At 58.1% G+C, this 14,483-nt stretch overlaps 2 protein-coding genes across 6 annotated transcripts; one reads left to right on the top strand and one right to left on the bottom strand.

Moving 5' to 3' along the window:
• Positions 1 to 137: 137 nt before the first annotated feature.
• SYTL4 (synaptotagmin like 4) lies at positions 138 to 8,073 on the top strand. 5 transcript variants are annotated; one of them, XM_010715230.4, is made up of 17 exons: positions 138 to 599; positions 1,684 to 1,826; positions 1,919 to 2,134; positions 2,588 to 2,697; positions 2,849 to 2,963; positions 3,102 to 3,209; positions 3,505 to 3,634; positions 3,713 to 3,803; positions 3,895 to 3,998; positions 4,081 to 4,167; positions 4,417 to 4,595; positions 4,741 to 4,843; positions 5,617 to 5,778; positions 6,433 to 6,538; positions 6,666 to 6,765; positions 7,411 to 7,619; positions 7,794 to 8,073. In XM_010715230.4, exons 1-17 carry the CDS (start codon positions 441 to 443, stop codon positions 7,934 to 7,936), a joined length of 2,265 nt encoding a protein of 754 aa, XP_010713532.2. In that variant the 5' UTR covers positions 138 to 440; the 3' UTR covers positions 7,937 to 8,073. The 5 variants fall into 5 exon arrangements, with proteins under 5 accessions (XP_010713532.2, XP_085087032.1, XP_085087031.1 ...); XM_085230906.1 differs by having other exon boundaries at positions 138 to 514; XM_085230905.1 differs by having other exon boundaries at positions 138 to 464.
• A 341-nt stretch (positions 8,074 to 8,414) lies between these two features.
• On the bottom strand, positions 8,415 to 14,460 carry SRPX2 (sushi repeat containing protein X-linked 2). Its single transcript, XM_003208357.5, has 11 exons — positions 13,885 to 14,460; positions 13,566 to 13,803; positions 11,774 to 11,860; positions 11,491 to 11,682; positions 11,184 to 11,360; positions 10,663 to 10,789; positions 10,430 to 10,551; positions 10,145 to 10,324; positions 9,875 to 10,008; positions 9,678 to 9,799; positions 8,415 to 9,286 (listed from the first exon to the last, which is right to left on the bottom strand). Exons 2-11 carry the CDS (start codon positions 13,633 to 13,635, stop codon positions 9,106 to 9,108), a joined length of 1,392 nt encoding a protein of 463 aa, XP_003208405.2. The 5' UTR covers positions 13,636 to 13,803; positions 13,885 to 14,460; the 3' UTR covers positions 8,415 to 9,105.
• Positions 14,461 to 14,483: the final 23 nt, after the last annotated feature.

The following is a 14,483-nucleotide window of genomic DNA, read 5'->3' on the forward strand; positions in this document are numbered from 1 at the left end:
AAATAAAGGTGTTTCCCATCTCCCTAGCCGGTGTCTAGTGAAAATGCAATCATAACTGACAGCTCAGAGGAGGCACGGTACCACGGACTGGGACGGGCTGAGCAACGTAGAAAAGAGCAAAGCAACATTCTTCATCCTCTCTCCTGGAGCCTGCCCGTCGGTTCCCAGCAGTGCAGGCGCCGATGGGCTCCGTGGCAGCTCCTGTGTGCTCTCAGGGAGGAGCCGCTTACCCCGATAGGGCTGCGGAGGGCACCCCGGAGCTCCGGGCACGGCTGCGTCCGGGGCCGGGGCGGCTGTTTGCGGACGGCCTCATAAATCCGTGTGTCAATAGAACCGGGGCGTGCCGCCGCGAGGGCTGAGGAGGCGGTAGGAGGGAACGGAGCGAGGCCGTGGCCGGCGAAAGCGAACCGCGAGTCCGCTCCTGGCCGTGGGGCCGCCCCATGGGGCCGGGCGGGGCCGCGCAGGTGCGTCGGGCGCGGAGCCTTTGGGACGCGCGGAGTCGGAGTCGCTGCAGGTATCGGGGCGGAGGGTTTGCGCTGCGACCGAGGGGGGGATCGCAGCTACGGGTCTGGACGTCCGGGACTTGGGAGCGGGCCCCGGTAGGTATGGCATGGCATGGGGGGCTCCGGCCGTGCCGTACTGCGCTGTGCGGGCGGTGGAACTGCGCCCGTGTCCGTGTGTCTGGCAGTTCCGAGCTCGCACCCCTCCGATTTGTTCGGCCGTGCGCGGCAGTTGTCATGGCTCTACCTCGACTCCGTGGCTTTCCCAGGTAGTGCCGTGAAGGCACTCGGACCCACTGGAAACGCAAACACGGGGTTGGCCAGCGGAACCGGACGGTGCGCGTCCCGGGGAGGCGGCGGCGGGCGGGGAGTCGCGCAGCTCTGTGCACGAGCCGGGCAGCTGTATTGACAGTGTGACAGCGCTGTCTGCGTCGGCACCGAGTCCTCTTGCTCCGCGCTCACGCCCCTGAATTCCCTCCCGTACGAAGGCTGTAGATCCCTGGGAGCCCTCCTCCCGCTGACCCCTTCCCCGTGCCCTGGCAGCGGCCCCGCGGCTGCAGCAGCGGTGCGGCGGCTCCGCAGACAGGAAGGGCCCTCCTCGGCGAGGTCAGGAGCGGAGGTTTTCCGCTGCGGAAGCCCAGGAAAGCAGCCGAAGTCCCTTGGCCGAAGGGCCGCGGGCTGCACGGCACAGCCGTCCCGGTGCCGGGTGGTGCCGGCTGCCTGCAGACCAGCAGAACCGGTGCCGCCGGCCTGTGGCGCTGGGAGGTGAGCTGGGAGCACGAGGTGCCCTGCCCTGCTCTGCCCTACATACGGGCTGCGAGCCTGGGGGAGCTCACTTCTGCCTGCTGTCTGGATGGGGCTGGAGGTTGCCATCTTTGGGGCCAGCTCCCACTTCTGCAGCCACCGTCCCTGTGCTTTCACAACCCAGCTGATACAGGTGCCTGGCTGGTTGCTGGAAAAACACAGAGAGCTGTACCTTGTGCAGGGCTGACAGGAGGCTGGGAGTAGGAATGGGAGTGTAGCCGTGCTGAGCAGAATGCAGTGCGTGTTGGAGGCACAGGATGAGGCTCTGAGCTGTCCTGGGGACCGCAGTGTGGTGTGGGGATGGCAGTGAGCCCTGCATGGGTCTGAGCAGGGAGCGGTGCAGAGCTGTAACCCCGCCATGGGCTTTGCTTGCCTCCAGTACAGACGCATCCGGCTGCTGGGGGTCAGGGTGATGTCGGAGGCTGTGGATCTGTCCTTCCTGTCGGATGTCGAGAAGGATTTGATCCTGCAGGTCCTGCAGCGCGATGAGGAGCTCCGTAAAGCAGAGGAGAGGAGAATCAGGTGTGGTTGGGGTTTGCTCAGAGGCTGAGGCCGGCCGGGAGCTCTACTTGGTACTCAGGCTCTGACCACTCCCACTGTTGGGCTCCATGCAGGCGCCTGAAGAATGAACTGCTGGAGATCCGGCGCAAAGGAGCCAAGCGGAGCAGCCAGCGCTACAGCGAGCGGACCTGTGCCCGCTGCCAGCAGAGCTTGGGCCGCATCAGCCCCAAGGCCAACACCTGCCGGGGCTGCAACCACTTGGTGTGCCGGGACTGCCGCTCCTACGGCCCCAACAGCTCCTGGCGCTGCAAAGTCTGCAGCAAGGAGGCGTGAGTACACGGGGCTTGGGGATGAGCGGCATGGGTCTTCTGTGTGCTCCTCTGTCCCCTTTCTCCTTCTGCTCACCCCAGCCCAATGCCCCACAGCCAGCCTTGTGGTCCAGCCCTAGGTTCTCAGCCTGGGGGCCGCTGTCAAGGTGAGTGCTCCTGGTTGGGTGATGAAGAGCAGGGCCATGCCCTGCTCTGGGGTGTCCTTTGTACCCACCCTGCTCCTGTCTCCCCATTATGTGACTTCAGCCTGTGTTTCACGCAGCCCAGGTTTCTTTCCTCTCCTTGGCCTCACCTGTCCTGCAAAGCCCTCCTCTTATTCCATATTGACATTAACCCATTGTCTGTCCAGGGCAGTCTCTGCTCAGCCACTTCTGTCTATGCTCCTCTTGACCTGGCTTGCAGTACCATGGGCAGCTAAAGGGAATGGTTTCTCACTGCCCCTCTGCCCCACAGGGAGCTGAAGAAGACAACAGGGGACTGGTTCTACGACCAGAGGGTCAACCGCTTTGCTAACAGGCTGGGCAGTGACATGGTGCGCCTGTCTCTGCGGCACAGGTCTGCAGGTAGGGTAGGTCAGGAGGTGCTGGAGCCATGTCTCCTTCTGCAGCCTGGAGTGAGGTGGTTGTGACCCTCCGGGGTGCTTCAGCTTTCCCTGGGCTCTGCTGTGAGCTTTCCAGCTGGACTGTGCCCCTCCTGAGTCCTCTCTGCTTTCAGCGAGCAAAAGGGAGACAGTGGGACAGACACTCCTGCAGAAAGCACAGCTTGGTGACCCCAAGGGCTCCTCTGCAGCCCGGCAGAAGAGCCCCCAGGAGCCCCAGAAAGTGCTCAGGTGAGGAGGAACCTTGTTTGGAGAGGGAGTCACCGATAGCCCATTTGGGTGCAGTAGATGGGAGAGAGGCTGCCGTCCTGCTCTGACTGCTGGCCTCCTTGCCAAGCAGGACATGCTTGTGGTTTTGTTTGTCTGCAGTTTGTTTCCTGATGCCTCTGACCCTCGGGAAGGCAAAAGTGACACAGAGTCCATGGAAAACATGAGCCTGGATGGCTACAGACCTGCTCCTGGTACTGGGGGGGGCAGGTAGGGAAGACTGAGGCACATTGTCATTGCAGTGCTGGCCTGGCAGAGAGCGAGGGCTTCTGCCAGAGGCTGGTTGCATCTGTTTGCTGCCATGGTTCTAATGAGGGAGATGCTGGCTCTCCTCTCCAGGCTGAAACCTCAGGCTGGGCAGGCAGGTCCTCTGCTCCAGGCTTGCTCATGTGGCTCCTTGGAGCTCACAGCAGCAACAGCTCCCAGCTAAAGCCTGGTTTCCTGGCCCTGCTGCTTTTGGCTGAAGTGCTGGTCTGAGACAGAGCTTTTTCTGTATCCTCTGCAGAAGGAACTCTCTGGATAAAGCCACCACTATCAAAGAGGGAAAGCAGATTGCTGGACCAGCAGGACCCGTGGCAGCCAGCCTGACACTCCCTCTGCCCTCCAAAAATGTGCTTTCTGTCACCAACGGACGGGTGCGTTCTGCTGCCCAGCTGGGGCTGGGTACTTGGAGTCCCGTCTGCTCTGCTCTGAATGGGGCTTCTCTTCCCTAGGAGACTCCCACAGGCAGCCGAAGCAGCACGTTGGTGAATGATCATGAAGCCATCTTCAAGAAGAACCCCCGGAGGGTGGTGAGACCCGCAGGTGAGAGGTTGGGCTTCCTGGCATGCAGCTGGTCCTTGCTGTGCTGTGATGGAGCAGCAGTGCTCTGCTAATCCCACAAACTCCTGTGCAGACTACACCAAGTCAGTGATCGACCTGCGCCCAGAGGAATTTGTGGGTGAAAGCAGCTCTATGGGAGACAGGAGCAAGTCAGTGCCCGGCCTCGCCACAGAGCTGGTGAGACCTTTGGTGGTGCTGGAGCTGGCTGTGTCTGTGCTTCCCCACACTCCCCATGTGAGCTGTTTCTCTCTGATTGCAGGATGAGGAGGAGGAGGACATTGACAACCTGGTGGAGATCCATCGACAGCGGGTGGCGCGGGTCAGCATGCGTAGTGGCACCTCCTCGGTGAGTCCTGAGGCTTAGCCGTGCTACAAAAATCATGGAGAAGGGCCATGATGGGATGGCAGCTTCATCCCTTGGAATGGGATTAAAAACCAGAGGCCAAGCTGTTGTCAAGTGAGCCTGTGTGTTAATGGGGGCACCTGGTGACCATCCCAAGCCAGGCAGGGCTGGCTTAAGAGGGATTGGGAACAGCCTTGCTGAGGACCACCTGGATGGTGACACTGCCCAGCTCAGCCCGGCCGTGCTTTGCAGAGCACACTGGGGAGCATGGTCAGCATCTACAGCGAGGCTGGTGATTTCGGGAACATCGCAGTCACTGGAGGAATCTCCTTCTCCCTGAGCTACGAGCAGAAGACACAGACATTGTTCATCCATGTGAAGGAGTGCCGGCAGCTGGCCTACGGGGACGAGACCAAGAAGCGCTCCAACCCGTGAGTGCTGGGAGGGAAATGGTGGCAGAAAGTAGGGAGGGACAGGTTGGTGGCATCGAGAGAGGTGGGAGCTGTAAGCAGGGGTCTTGGTAGAGTGGGAGGTCTGGAGTTGTCCATGGGGGCTTGAGCCTGTTCCTCCGTTCAGGTATGTGAAGACTTACCTCCTCCCTGACAAATCCCGGCAAGGGAAGCGCAAGACAACCATCAAGCGCAACACCGTAAACCCGCTGTACAACGAGCTACTGAAGGTGAGCAGGGATGGGCCAGGACAGCCAGCTTCCCTCTGCCTGAGGCTGCAGCACAACGAGCTGAGCTGCCCTGCTGGGTTCTGCCTTCCCCTCCCTGCCTGGGGAAATGGGCTCCAAACCCTGAGCTGGATGCACATTTAGATACTTTGCCCTGAAAGCTGGAATAAAACAGCTCCAGGCTGGGTCACTGCTCTGCTATCACTGTTGTCACATCCCTGTATGCCACGCAGCCCGTGTTCCTGTATCTTATGCCACCCCCTTCTGCTGAACTGAGGTTGCTTATTTCCCTTGGAGAAAGCTCCTTAGCGCCAGGGCTGTATGGGCTGCAGGGCAGCAGGGCTGTGCAGGCAGAGATAAGGCAGGGCTGGCCCTAGCAGTAGGAGCACTCTGCACTGCCTTTCATGCTGCTGTCCCTGCTGCGGCTGGCACAGGACAGTGGAGAGCGCTGGTCTCTGTTCTGAGTCCTGCTGCACCATCCCCTGTGATGGGAGGGAAGTGGGGAACTGGAAAGTGCACTCTGGTTTCCAGGCTCCTGTGGCTCAGTTTGCCACAGGAGCCTCAGTGTGTCAGTTTGTTGAGCTCTTGTGCTCCAACCACCTGAGGCTCACCAGGCTGGCACCGCTTCCCTTGTGGTGGGAAGGAGTGGGGTGGCTGTGTGCCGTGAGCCCTGGGTGCACTCTGAGGTTGGTTCCACCTGCACAGCACATGCTCCCAGCAGCATTGAGCTCAGCAGTCTGCTGGCTTACCAATCTTTTCCCTGCCTCTCTTGTTAGTATGAGATTAATAAATCCCTCCTGCTCGCGAGGACACTGCAGTTCTCGGTCTGGCACCACGATCGCTTTGGCCGCAACACATTCCTGGGGGAGGCGGAGATCCCCATGGATTCCTGGAACTTCAGCAGCCAGCTGGAGGAGTTCCTGCTGCTGCACGGCAAGGTACTGACCCGCTGCCTCTGCCTGCATGGGGCACAGGGGTCTTGATGGAGCTGCTGCAAGTCTTGTGCCCGAATAAGTCCTGTGCCTAGATTGGGTAGCTTCCCTTTTTCTCAGCGTATCCCCTATGTGATGCAGTGGGACGTGTCCCTGCCCAGTCAGGTATTCTCTTTCTGTGTGCTCGATTACTCCAAGACTGCAGCTCTTCCAGTCTCCCTCCCCCAATAAGCAAGAATGGGAGCCAACTTCAGGGAAACAAATAGGGGAAATTGGACTTGACATCCTGTCGTGGGCTGCAGAACAGTGCAGTGAGAGGATGTTGTGCAGCTGGATGGCAACAGCAGATGCTTCTGTTGTGGATTTATTTGGGAGTCTGGTTCTCTCTACGAGCTCCTGCTGCAGACTCAGCCTTTTGCATTGCTTGGGGCCCAAGCCTGCAGGTGCTGAGCTAAACAGAATTTCCTAAGAAATGTGGTTAAGGCAAAGTACCATTCCAAAGAAGCTTCTGTGGGCAGTTGTGCTGGCTGAGCTATCTCAGGCAGAAACCAGACCTTTGGGCCAAGTGTGGGGAGTGGCTGCATGTTGACCCAGCTGTCACTGTGTCTGCTCTGGCTGCCCCAGCAGTGCTGCACTAAACCAGCCATTGCCTCTTTGCAGACTGGGGTGGATGCTGCTGGCCTCCCCCAGTATAAAGGGGAGCTGGTGGTCTCCATGAAGTACATCCCATCTTCCAAGCACCCCGGGGCTGGAAATGGCAGAAAGGGTGAGTGCTGGAGCTCCAACAGCTCTATGTAGGCTGGGGTTATGTAGTGCCCTCTACAGCCATGCTGGAAATTCCCAGTAGTGAAAATTGATTAAATCTTGTCATGTTTTCTTCTGGATTTTCTCAGGCAAAGCAGGAGAAGGTGGTGAGCTCCAGGTCTGGATCAAAGAAGCCAAGAACCTCACAGCTGCCAAATCAGGGGGCACATCAGACAGCTTTGTGAAGGGGTGAGTGAAGGTATTTGAGGGGGATGCAAGTGAAAAATTTATGTTCCCTGCCTGCAGCCTAGAGCACATCCTGAACCAGAGTGGAGATCTGGGGGAGGGAAGTATGTTGCATTTGTACCCCCTGCCCATCTGTCTGCTCCTCTCTTAGTAGTGATGAATTCTTGGTAACAAACACACTGGGTTTTGGCCAGCTGAGAGGAGCTGCTCAGGGACCAGGAGGGCTGTGGCCCGTTGCTCATGATTGGAGACTGTGCAGAGGGGTCCCCTGAGCTGGGGAGGTGGCTGTTCTCTTTCTGCAGGCCTGGCCCTTCTCCCAGGCTCAGAGCTGGGAGCCAGGACTGGCTGCTCAAGGAGCTGGCCTCAAGTCATCTTCACAGAGGTCACCAAGCAGCTGTGACTCAGACAGTGCTGGTGTGAGGGCAATTGGTCCTTGGTGTTTCCTGTGTGCAGACTACTTGCAGCCCCCTGGGCTGCTTTTCAGGAGGTGAAGACACCCAGTTCCTTCCAAACCATCATGTCCCATCTTCTCAGGCCCAGTGGGGGGAGGTGGGATCCAAGGCAGACATCAGATCAAGCTGCCTTGGCTTCCAAGGGAGAAGTTAGCTGCATGTGTATTGCTAACTCCAGTGAGAATGCTTCCCCCAGCTATCTCCTGCCACATAAAAACAAGGCCTCCAAGAGGAAGACGCCCGTGGTGAAGAAGACCCTGAATCCTCATTACAACCATACCTTTGTCTATAATGGCATCAACCCTGAGGACCTGCAGCACATCTGCCTGGAGCTGACTGTCTGGGACCGAGAGCCTCTGTCCAGCAATGACTTCCTTGGAGGTGTTCGCCTGGGTGTGGGCAATGGTGAGGAGCTCTGGGGGTGAGGGGCTGAGGAAGGCTGCTGTTGTGGTGGGAGAGGCCCCATGTGGCTCCCAAACCCCTGGGCAAGTGCTTTTGCCTGGAGCCGCCTCTCTGCTGCAGAGGTGCTGCTCCAGTGCAGAGACAGGCTGTAACTTGCGCCCATCTCTTTTCTCCAAGGCATGAGCAACGGGCAGGCCGTGGACTGGATGGACTCCACGGGTGAGGAGCTGAACCTGTGGCAGAAGATGCGGCAGTACCCAGGCTCATGGGCAGAGGGGACGCTCCAGCTCCGCTCCACCATGGCCAAGCTGAGGCCCTAGGCAGCAGAACAGACACCAGGGCTCACCCTGGGACTGGCACAGCTGCTCTGGAGCTGCACTCGCCGCATGGCCAGATGAGTGCCAAACTTAATTATTTTTTTTTGCCTATATTTTAATAAACATGACCCTTCTCTAAACAGGCTTAGGCAGAAAGTCTTCTTGGCCTAGCTTCTCTTAAAGGGTTTTCCTTTTGTTTTAGGAAAACAAAATTTGGACCAAATGTAAAGCTGAACTTGAGCCCTTGTGGGACCTCCCTTCTTTCCCCACAGGCACAATGCTTTGAAATGTGGTTAGGTTTCTTTTTTCCCCTCCAGTTTTCTTGTTCCCACCCTCTGTGTTTCGTAACCTGCTCCCTTATTGTCTTTTCCACCCTCCTACCTAAGGATGGTGCTTGCTCTAGGACCCAGAGGCAGAGAACGGACCAGATCATACCCCAGCTGTTGGGTTATGGGGAACACTGGTGGGGGCCATGCTGAACTGACTTTTTCTACAAATTTATTAATTTTGAAGTAATATTCTACTGCCAAAACAATTCCCAGGAAGGGTGCCACAATGTTGGGTGTAAGGAGAAGCAAGTAGATTATAAGCCTCTGTAATGGTGTCTTCGCTGAGCATGGGGCCATTTGCTTCTACTGAAGGCTTTTGCTGGCTCTGGCAGGAGCCTGGCATCAGTGCCTGGCCAGCAGGGCTGAGCCCAGGCAGGGACAGCATGGGTTTAAGTTGTGTATGATGTGAGGACGGCCACAGTGAGGGTGAAGCTGCTGCAAAAGAGGCATCTGTAATGTCACCCTGCCTGCTCTCCCATCCTTTTTCTGCTCTGGGAGCTTTCATAGGATGTGGGGCACTCATTTGGCTGTGGTCTCTCCTCCTGTTGGGCTCCTCTTCTCCCTCCTGCCCTGGGGTTTGAACAGAGAAAATCCAGCATCTCGTGTTGTGGTCCAGGCTGAGTCAGGACTGTGGCCAGAGGGTGCTCCTGGCTGTTGTGCAGTGACTGCTAGTACATGGCCCTTGTTCCTGCTCCCCTCCCTGTGCCAGAGCAGCCTGAGAGTGGCTCCCTTCCTCCTGGAAGTCCTTGGGACCCTAGTCCTCCTCTACGGTGGGCGACTAGAAAAGCAGAAAGGAAGCTGTCCGTCCTCCAAGGCATGTGGCAGGGGTCTCCCCACGCTGCCTCAATCACAGGGGTCCCCGTGTTGTGCCCGCTGAACTGCCTCCTGCTCACTCAGCAGGTAGGTGTCGATGAAATCAAAGAGCTCATCAGGGCTGGTGGGCAAGATGTAGCGCTCACGGTCAGTGCCTGCTTTGTCCAGGAGCACCACGTTGAAGTGGGAGCGGGTGAGGTGCAGGAACTGCCTGGGGGTGCAGAAGGGAGCTGCTGGTCAGGACTGTGGGTCCCTGGCTTGGGGCTGAGCATTCCCACCCTACACAGCTATCGTCAGGCCCTCCTGAAGGTGGTGGCTTCCACTTCCTCAAGGCTGTAAGCTGCCAGAAGGGCCTAGCGCCTCTGTGTTTGGACTCCAGGCACTGAGGACAGGCTGAGGGCATCCTTAGCCTCAGTACAGCAGAAAGGAGAAGACTTAAGAGGCAGACTCTTGCTTATGAGCCTGGCACCAAACCTTATGTCTTACCAGTCCCCAGGGTTCCCCCTATGTCCCTGTTCTCACAGGGACACCTGCCCTGGCTCTTTGGATGGCTCCCTTCAGCTGCTCATGCTTGAAAAGTCATGCATCCCATCCCCTGGTACCTGAGCTCTTCTATGATGCCAACAGACAACTGGTGCTCCCGGATGCGACCCACTTCATGTGGGGGCTGCCCCACCAGCTCAATGATGGTAACATGACGCAGATCCAGCCCGCAGGTGGCTTGCTGTAGAGGAGGGGATGCGGTGGTGAGAATGTGCTGATGGGGGTGCAAGGAGGAGGAAATAGCATGTTGGCTCACCTGCAGCATGGAGATCTGCATCTTGTAGTAGCGGTTAGCAGGGTCGGGTGCTGAGATGACAAGGAGCCGGCGTTTCTCGTAGAACTGATCCAGCAGGCTGGCTGCTGAGTTCACAGCAGTGTTGATCTGCATGGCTGAGGCAACAAGAGAGTGTGTGAGCACAAGAAGAGATGCCGCTTTGCACTCCTTCCCCAGTCTTCCAGGCAGAAACTTCCTTAAGCTTTGGGCATCTCTGCAGGTAGATTCCCTGCCTTGCCCTGTACCACTTACGTGCACAGAGGGGGTGGGAGCCTGTCCATTGCTGGGTGGACTGGCAGACCCGCAGGGAGGTACCCTGGCGCTCGTAGCCCCCATCGCACAGATACTCGCATGTGGCACCGTAGTTGTTGCCATCAGAGGTGCAAGACAGGTAGCCATGCTGCGGAGGCTTCAGAACAGGACAGCGTCTCACTGTGAACAAGGAGGCCAGGTGAGATCAGGTTAGGGGTGGAAGGGCTGAGGCCCAGCCCTGGTGGGCAGAGTGGGGAGCCTACAGCCTGAGGGAAGTCGCTTCACCTTGAACACGAATCCTGAACTTGCAGCTGGCTCGGTTGTATGCCTGGTCATAGGCTGTATAGCGGATCACATGCTCTCCTTCAGGAAACTCAGACCCGGGCTCTGGACCCCGCAATGTCACTCTGCACTCAATAGATGGGTTCTCTGTTAGATTCCCCAGGAGAGGCATTCAGATGGCACCTAGTGCAGCCCCCAGCCTTGGCTGGTGGTAATAGCACTGCCTCTGTGCTCACCTCTTGATGATGCCATCAGCAGAGTCCTTCACACGAGGTGGATCCCAATATACCGTAGCAGTCAGCTTGCCTGGCTCTGCTATCCTCTCACGGGACTCGGGGCAGCGGATCTTGGGAGGCTCAACATCTACCCACAGGAAGGAGGAATAAGTTTGGGAAACAGCTGGGGCTGTGCCATGAGAGTAGGACAATGGGCAAAAGAGTACGCCAGGTGCCCAGTGATCCCACAGCTGCTGAGCACAGCCTGGCACTGGAGCAAGCAAAGCCTGATATAATGTTAGCATCAAGTGACCAGGCTCAGCCTTGCTCATGGAGTGCTGCACCTTCCATCAGCCTGAGCTTTGTGGCTAACAGCACGTTGGGGAGCAGCAGGGCCTATGGTTCTTGAGCACAAAGGTGCAAGGCACCAGCACTTGGTCAGGCACTGGGAGTGGCATCTGCAGGCACAGAGAGGATGGAGAGTACCTTTCCAGCAGTACGGATCACAAACAGCCTGGAAGGACAGTAGGGTGAGAATTTACCTACACAGATTGGCTCGCTCCCACTCCAGCGCCCATCTTCCATGCATGTGCGGCTTCGGTCACCCTCCAGCTGGTAGCCGGGCAGGCAGGTGTAGTCACAGCGGGAATCCATCTGCACCCCAGCTGAGCACACATATGAGCCCCGCAGCACCGCTGGCAGCACGTGGCATCTGATCTCTAGGCCAGAGAGAACAAAGAGGGGAGGGAAGTGGCTGGACTGGCTGCCTGGTTGTGCCAGCAGGCAGAGACCCAGGGCTGGCAGTGCCCACAGGGAGGCCAACAAGCCCGTTGAATGGGATGCACTCACGTCGGCAGTACGCCATGCCAGACCAGTGGCGGCTGGGTAAGCACTGCACAGCACTGCGGCCCACCAGTCGGTAGCCACGGGCACAGCTCAGCTCGCAGCGTGTCCCCAGGCTGCTGCGGTAGTTGCCTCCCCGGGGCGAGTAGCAGGTTGCCTCTCCACGGTAAATGTTCAGCGTGGCACACCACTGGGGCACTGCAGAGAGAAGAGAGGTGAGGGGTATGTATAGCTTGGCCAGGTCTTGGTTTCCTCAGGGATCTGAGGGACAGGCTTGAGGTGCTGTTACCTCGGCGGTAATCCAGGGCAGGCTCAGGGGGTGCTTCTTCCACATATACTTCATTGGTGTGGCTCTCAGCAGTATAGTAGCCAGACCCTGCACAGGAGTGAGATGAGGGCACTGTGTGACGTTTCATGGCTGCACCTAAGTGATGAGACTGCCTCATGCAGCAGCACAGTCCGGTCCCGAACTATCCCATAATTCCCTAGAGAGAGATCCCACCTCTTGGCAGGCTTCGTCCTGCTGTCCTAGCACTTCCAGGCTTGATGCAGAAGGGTTAAGCAGGGCAGACAGTGAGCCTGCAGACTGGCACCAGCCGCAGACTAAACAGCCCCAGGGACAGACGTGGTTACTGCAGGAAGTGGGTGCTGGCCTAGCAGAGACCCCTGGCCTTTTGGTGGTCAGGAGGGAAGGAAGGAAACCTCCCTCCTGCCTGTCCCAGCACAAGGGATGAGAAGCATGGCACTACGCTGGAGTGAAGGATGAAGTTGCTGGAGGAGCTTGCCTGGTGCTGCTGGCCCCATGCCATCCCTGCTGCAGACAGTGATTTCTGGCCAGCAGACAGGGACAGCTCAGTGAGGGCCTTGCATCAGCCCTCTGACCAACACACCAACTCCAACACCCCAATGATGAAGTGACCAGTGGGACAGAAGGAAGGTTGTGGGGGCTGGGGAAGAAGGCCTGCATGCAAGGAGAGCTGGCGCTGAGCCTTGCAGCCCCCTGGGCCTCGCAGTAAGCCGTCCGGCCGCGGCATTCCCCAGCACTGAGCTCACGTTTCCGCCCCTTTCCTGATGTCCTCCCCGGCGCTGCCCCCTCCTCACCTCCTCCATTGCTGCAGGACCGCACCTCACTGCACTCTGCTCATTTTTGATCTGTCCAAATGGGCAGCTCCTGGTAGCACCCATTGCCCCTTCCCCCCACCCCTGCTTTTGGGAAGGGGGAGTGTAAGCTGAAACCGATTCAACCAGCAGCTCCTATGTCATCACGTGGAGGAAACTTTATTACACATCTTTCCAGCAAGAACTTCACTACAGTGCAGCTCCCCATCCCTTCCCACAAACTCATTAAGTCACCCACTTGTTCCCACAAAGTCTTTTATCCTGCTGCCCTTCCCATGCTGGCTGGCGCCAATGCAGTACAGCAGCCCCAGAGGAGCTGATCATGGGGCTTGCACACCGTGGTTCTGTGTGGCTCCCCACAGCAAGCAGCTGCCTGGCCAGAGGGGTAAAGCAATGCAAGGCAGTGCTGCTACTTTGCAGACGTGCCATTTATTTGAAGATGTTCCCTTTGCATGGCAGGTACTGCCCTGACCATCTCAGATGGGCAGGAGCATCACTGGAGGCAGCAGTACCAGGTAGCACAATAAAGGGAGGGAGAAGGAACAGGGAAGGGAGAATTCCCCTGCAAAGAGCAGCACAAGGGCTTTTTTCTGAGGTTGAGCCAGAGCTGGATTCCAGCCCAGCTGGGGCAGGGTGCGAGCATGCACTGGGGTTGGACGTGACCTGGTTGGGGTCAGAATGCTTCATCCAGGTCAACATCTGCTGGCCAACAGCTCCAGCAGCAGCAGGGAGTCAGGAAAAAAGTTCCGTTCCCATAAATGAGTCTGTGATAATGAGGTCAGCTGTTTGCTCATCTCTGGGTGCTTCCCAGCCCCTTGGCAGTGTCCCCCCCCCATACCCCATGGTGTAGCAATGCTCTCCCAGCCCTACCATGCAGGGACTTCTTACTCCCATCACTCACCTCCTCCCCTCCCGTCCCTCACACACATTGCCCCACATGCCGGTGCCACCACGGTGCTCACCTTCATGCCACGTGGCTGACACCAGCCTGGTGAGGAACACCAGCAGGACGGGTGCTGCCTCCTGCGCCATGCCAGGGCCAGACAGCCCCACTGTGCTGGACGGGGGGCTGCCGGAGCCCCTGCGGGATGGAGCCGGGCTGGGAGCAGACCTCAGCTCCCTCCGTCGCTGCTCTCCGGCTCGTGCTCCTGCTTGGCTGTGCTGCCTCTGCTGAGTAAACCGACTTCTCCCCTCCGCTGCCTGTCCCAAACATTCAAAAGGCATGAGTCAGGCCCCAAACAACAAGATTGTCAAAAATAATAAATCCTAAGGATTCCTTACTTTTCAGAGTACCTTCTGCTTTCCCAAGGCTCTAAAAGCTTTTCAGATGTTTCCTCGCAAGCGACGGAGCCAAGAATCAATCTTCAAGCAAGGAGGAGCGGAGGAGCTCCCACCACCAGCTCCAAACTCCTGGAACAGGAGCTCCAAGGACAAACCGCAGCGATCATGGCCCTTTTTTCCAGCGGGGCAGGGCTAGCCGGGCTGAGAAATGAGGAAACCTCACTGCACGCTGTGGGGTTTGAAACCAGACCCAAGGCAATCCGTTCCAGCTGGGGTCTATTTTCCAGCTGTGGCTCAGCCTCTGTGAGGCAGAAGGAATGAATGGCAAAGGCTGGGATCTGGTGCCTGGCACTGCGGGGCGAGATGGGGCTGTGCTCTGATGCAGGGTGCAGAGGGGAAAGCCTGGCAGGCAGGTACAGGAGCTGGCACAGGGCACTGGGCTGACTGAATGTGCTAATTATGTGGCGGCCAGGCTGGTAAGCGTGCTAATTAATAACACAGCTGTGCCGAGCTGGAGAGATCCCGCCTCCCGGCAGCTCTCCCCGTGGGCACGTGCACCGCCTGGGCACCGGGAGCAGCGAGAGAGGACGGGGCAAAGC

Source organism: Meleagris gallopavo, chromosome 9 (genome assembly GCF_905368555.1).
Source record: "Meleagris gallopavo chromosome 9, MGAL_WU_HG_1.1, whole genome shotgun sequence".
Classification (NCBI taxonomy): domain Eukaryota; kingdom Metazoa; phylum Chordata; class Aves; order Galliformes; family Phasianidae; genus Meleagris; species Meleagris gallopavo.

Excerpts from the sequence above, each read along its gene's own strand:
- SYTL4 (XM_010715230.4), top strand. The coding sequence starts at position 441 with ATGGGGCCGGGCGGGGCCGCGCAGGTGCGTCGGGCGCGGAGCCTTTGG. Across the intron at positions 600-1,683 it reads GGACTTGGGAGCGGGCCCCG|TACAGACGCATCCGGCTGCT; the intron begins GTAGGTATGGCA and ends GCTTGCCTCCAG. Across the intron at positions 3,210-3,504 it reads CCTGGTACTGGGGGGGGCAG|AAGGAACTCTCTGGATAAAG; the intron begins GTAGGGAAGACT and ends TATCCTCTGCAG.
- SRPX2 (XM_003208357.5), bottom strand. The coding sequence starts at position 13,635 with ATGGCGCAGGAGGCAGCACCCGTCCTGCTGGTGTTCCTCACCAGGCTG. Across the intron at positions 10,325-10,429 it reads GTTCAGGATTCGTGTTCAAG|TGAGACGCTGTCCTGTTCTG; the intron begins GTGAAGCGACTT and ends CCTTGTTCACAG. Across the intron at positions 9,287-9,677 it reads GGCATCATAGAAGAGCTCAG|GCAGTTCCTGCACCTCACCC; the intron begins GTACCAGGGGAT and ends CTGCACCCCCAG.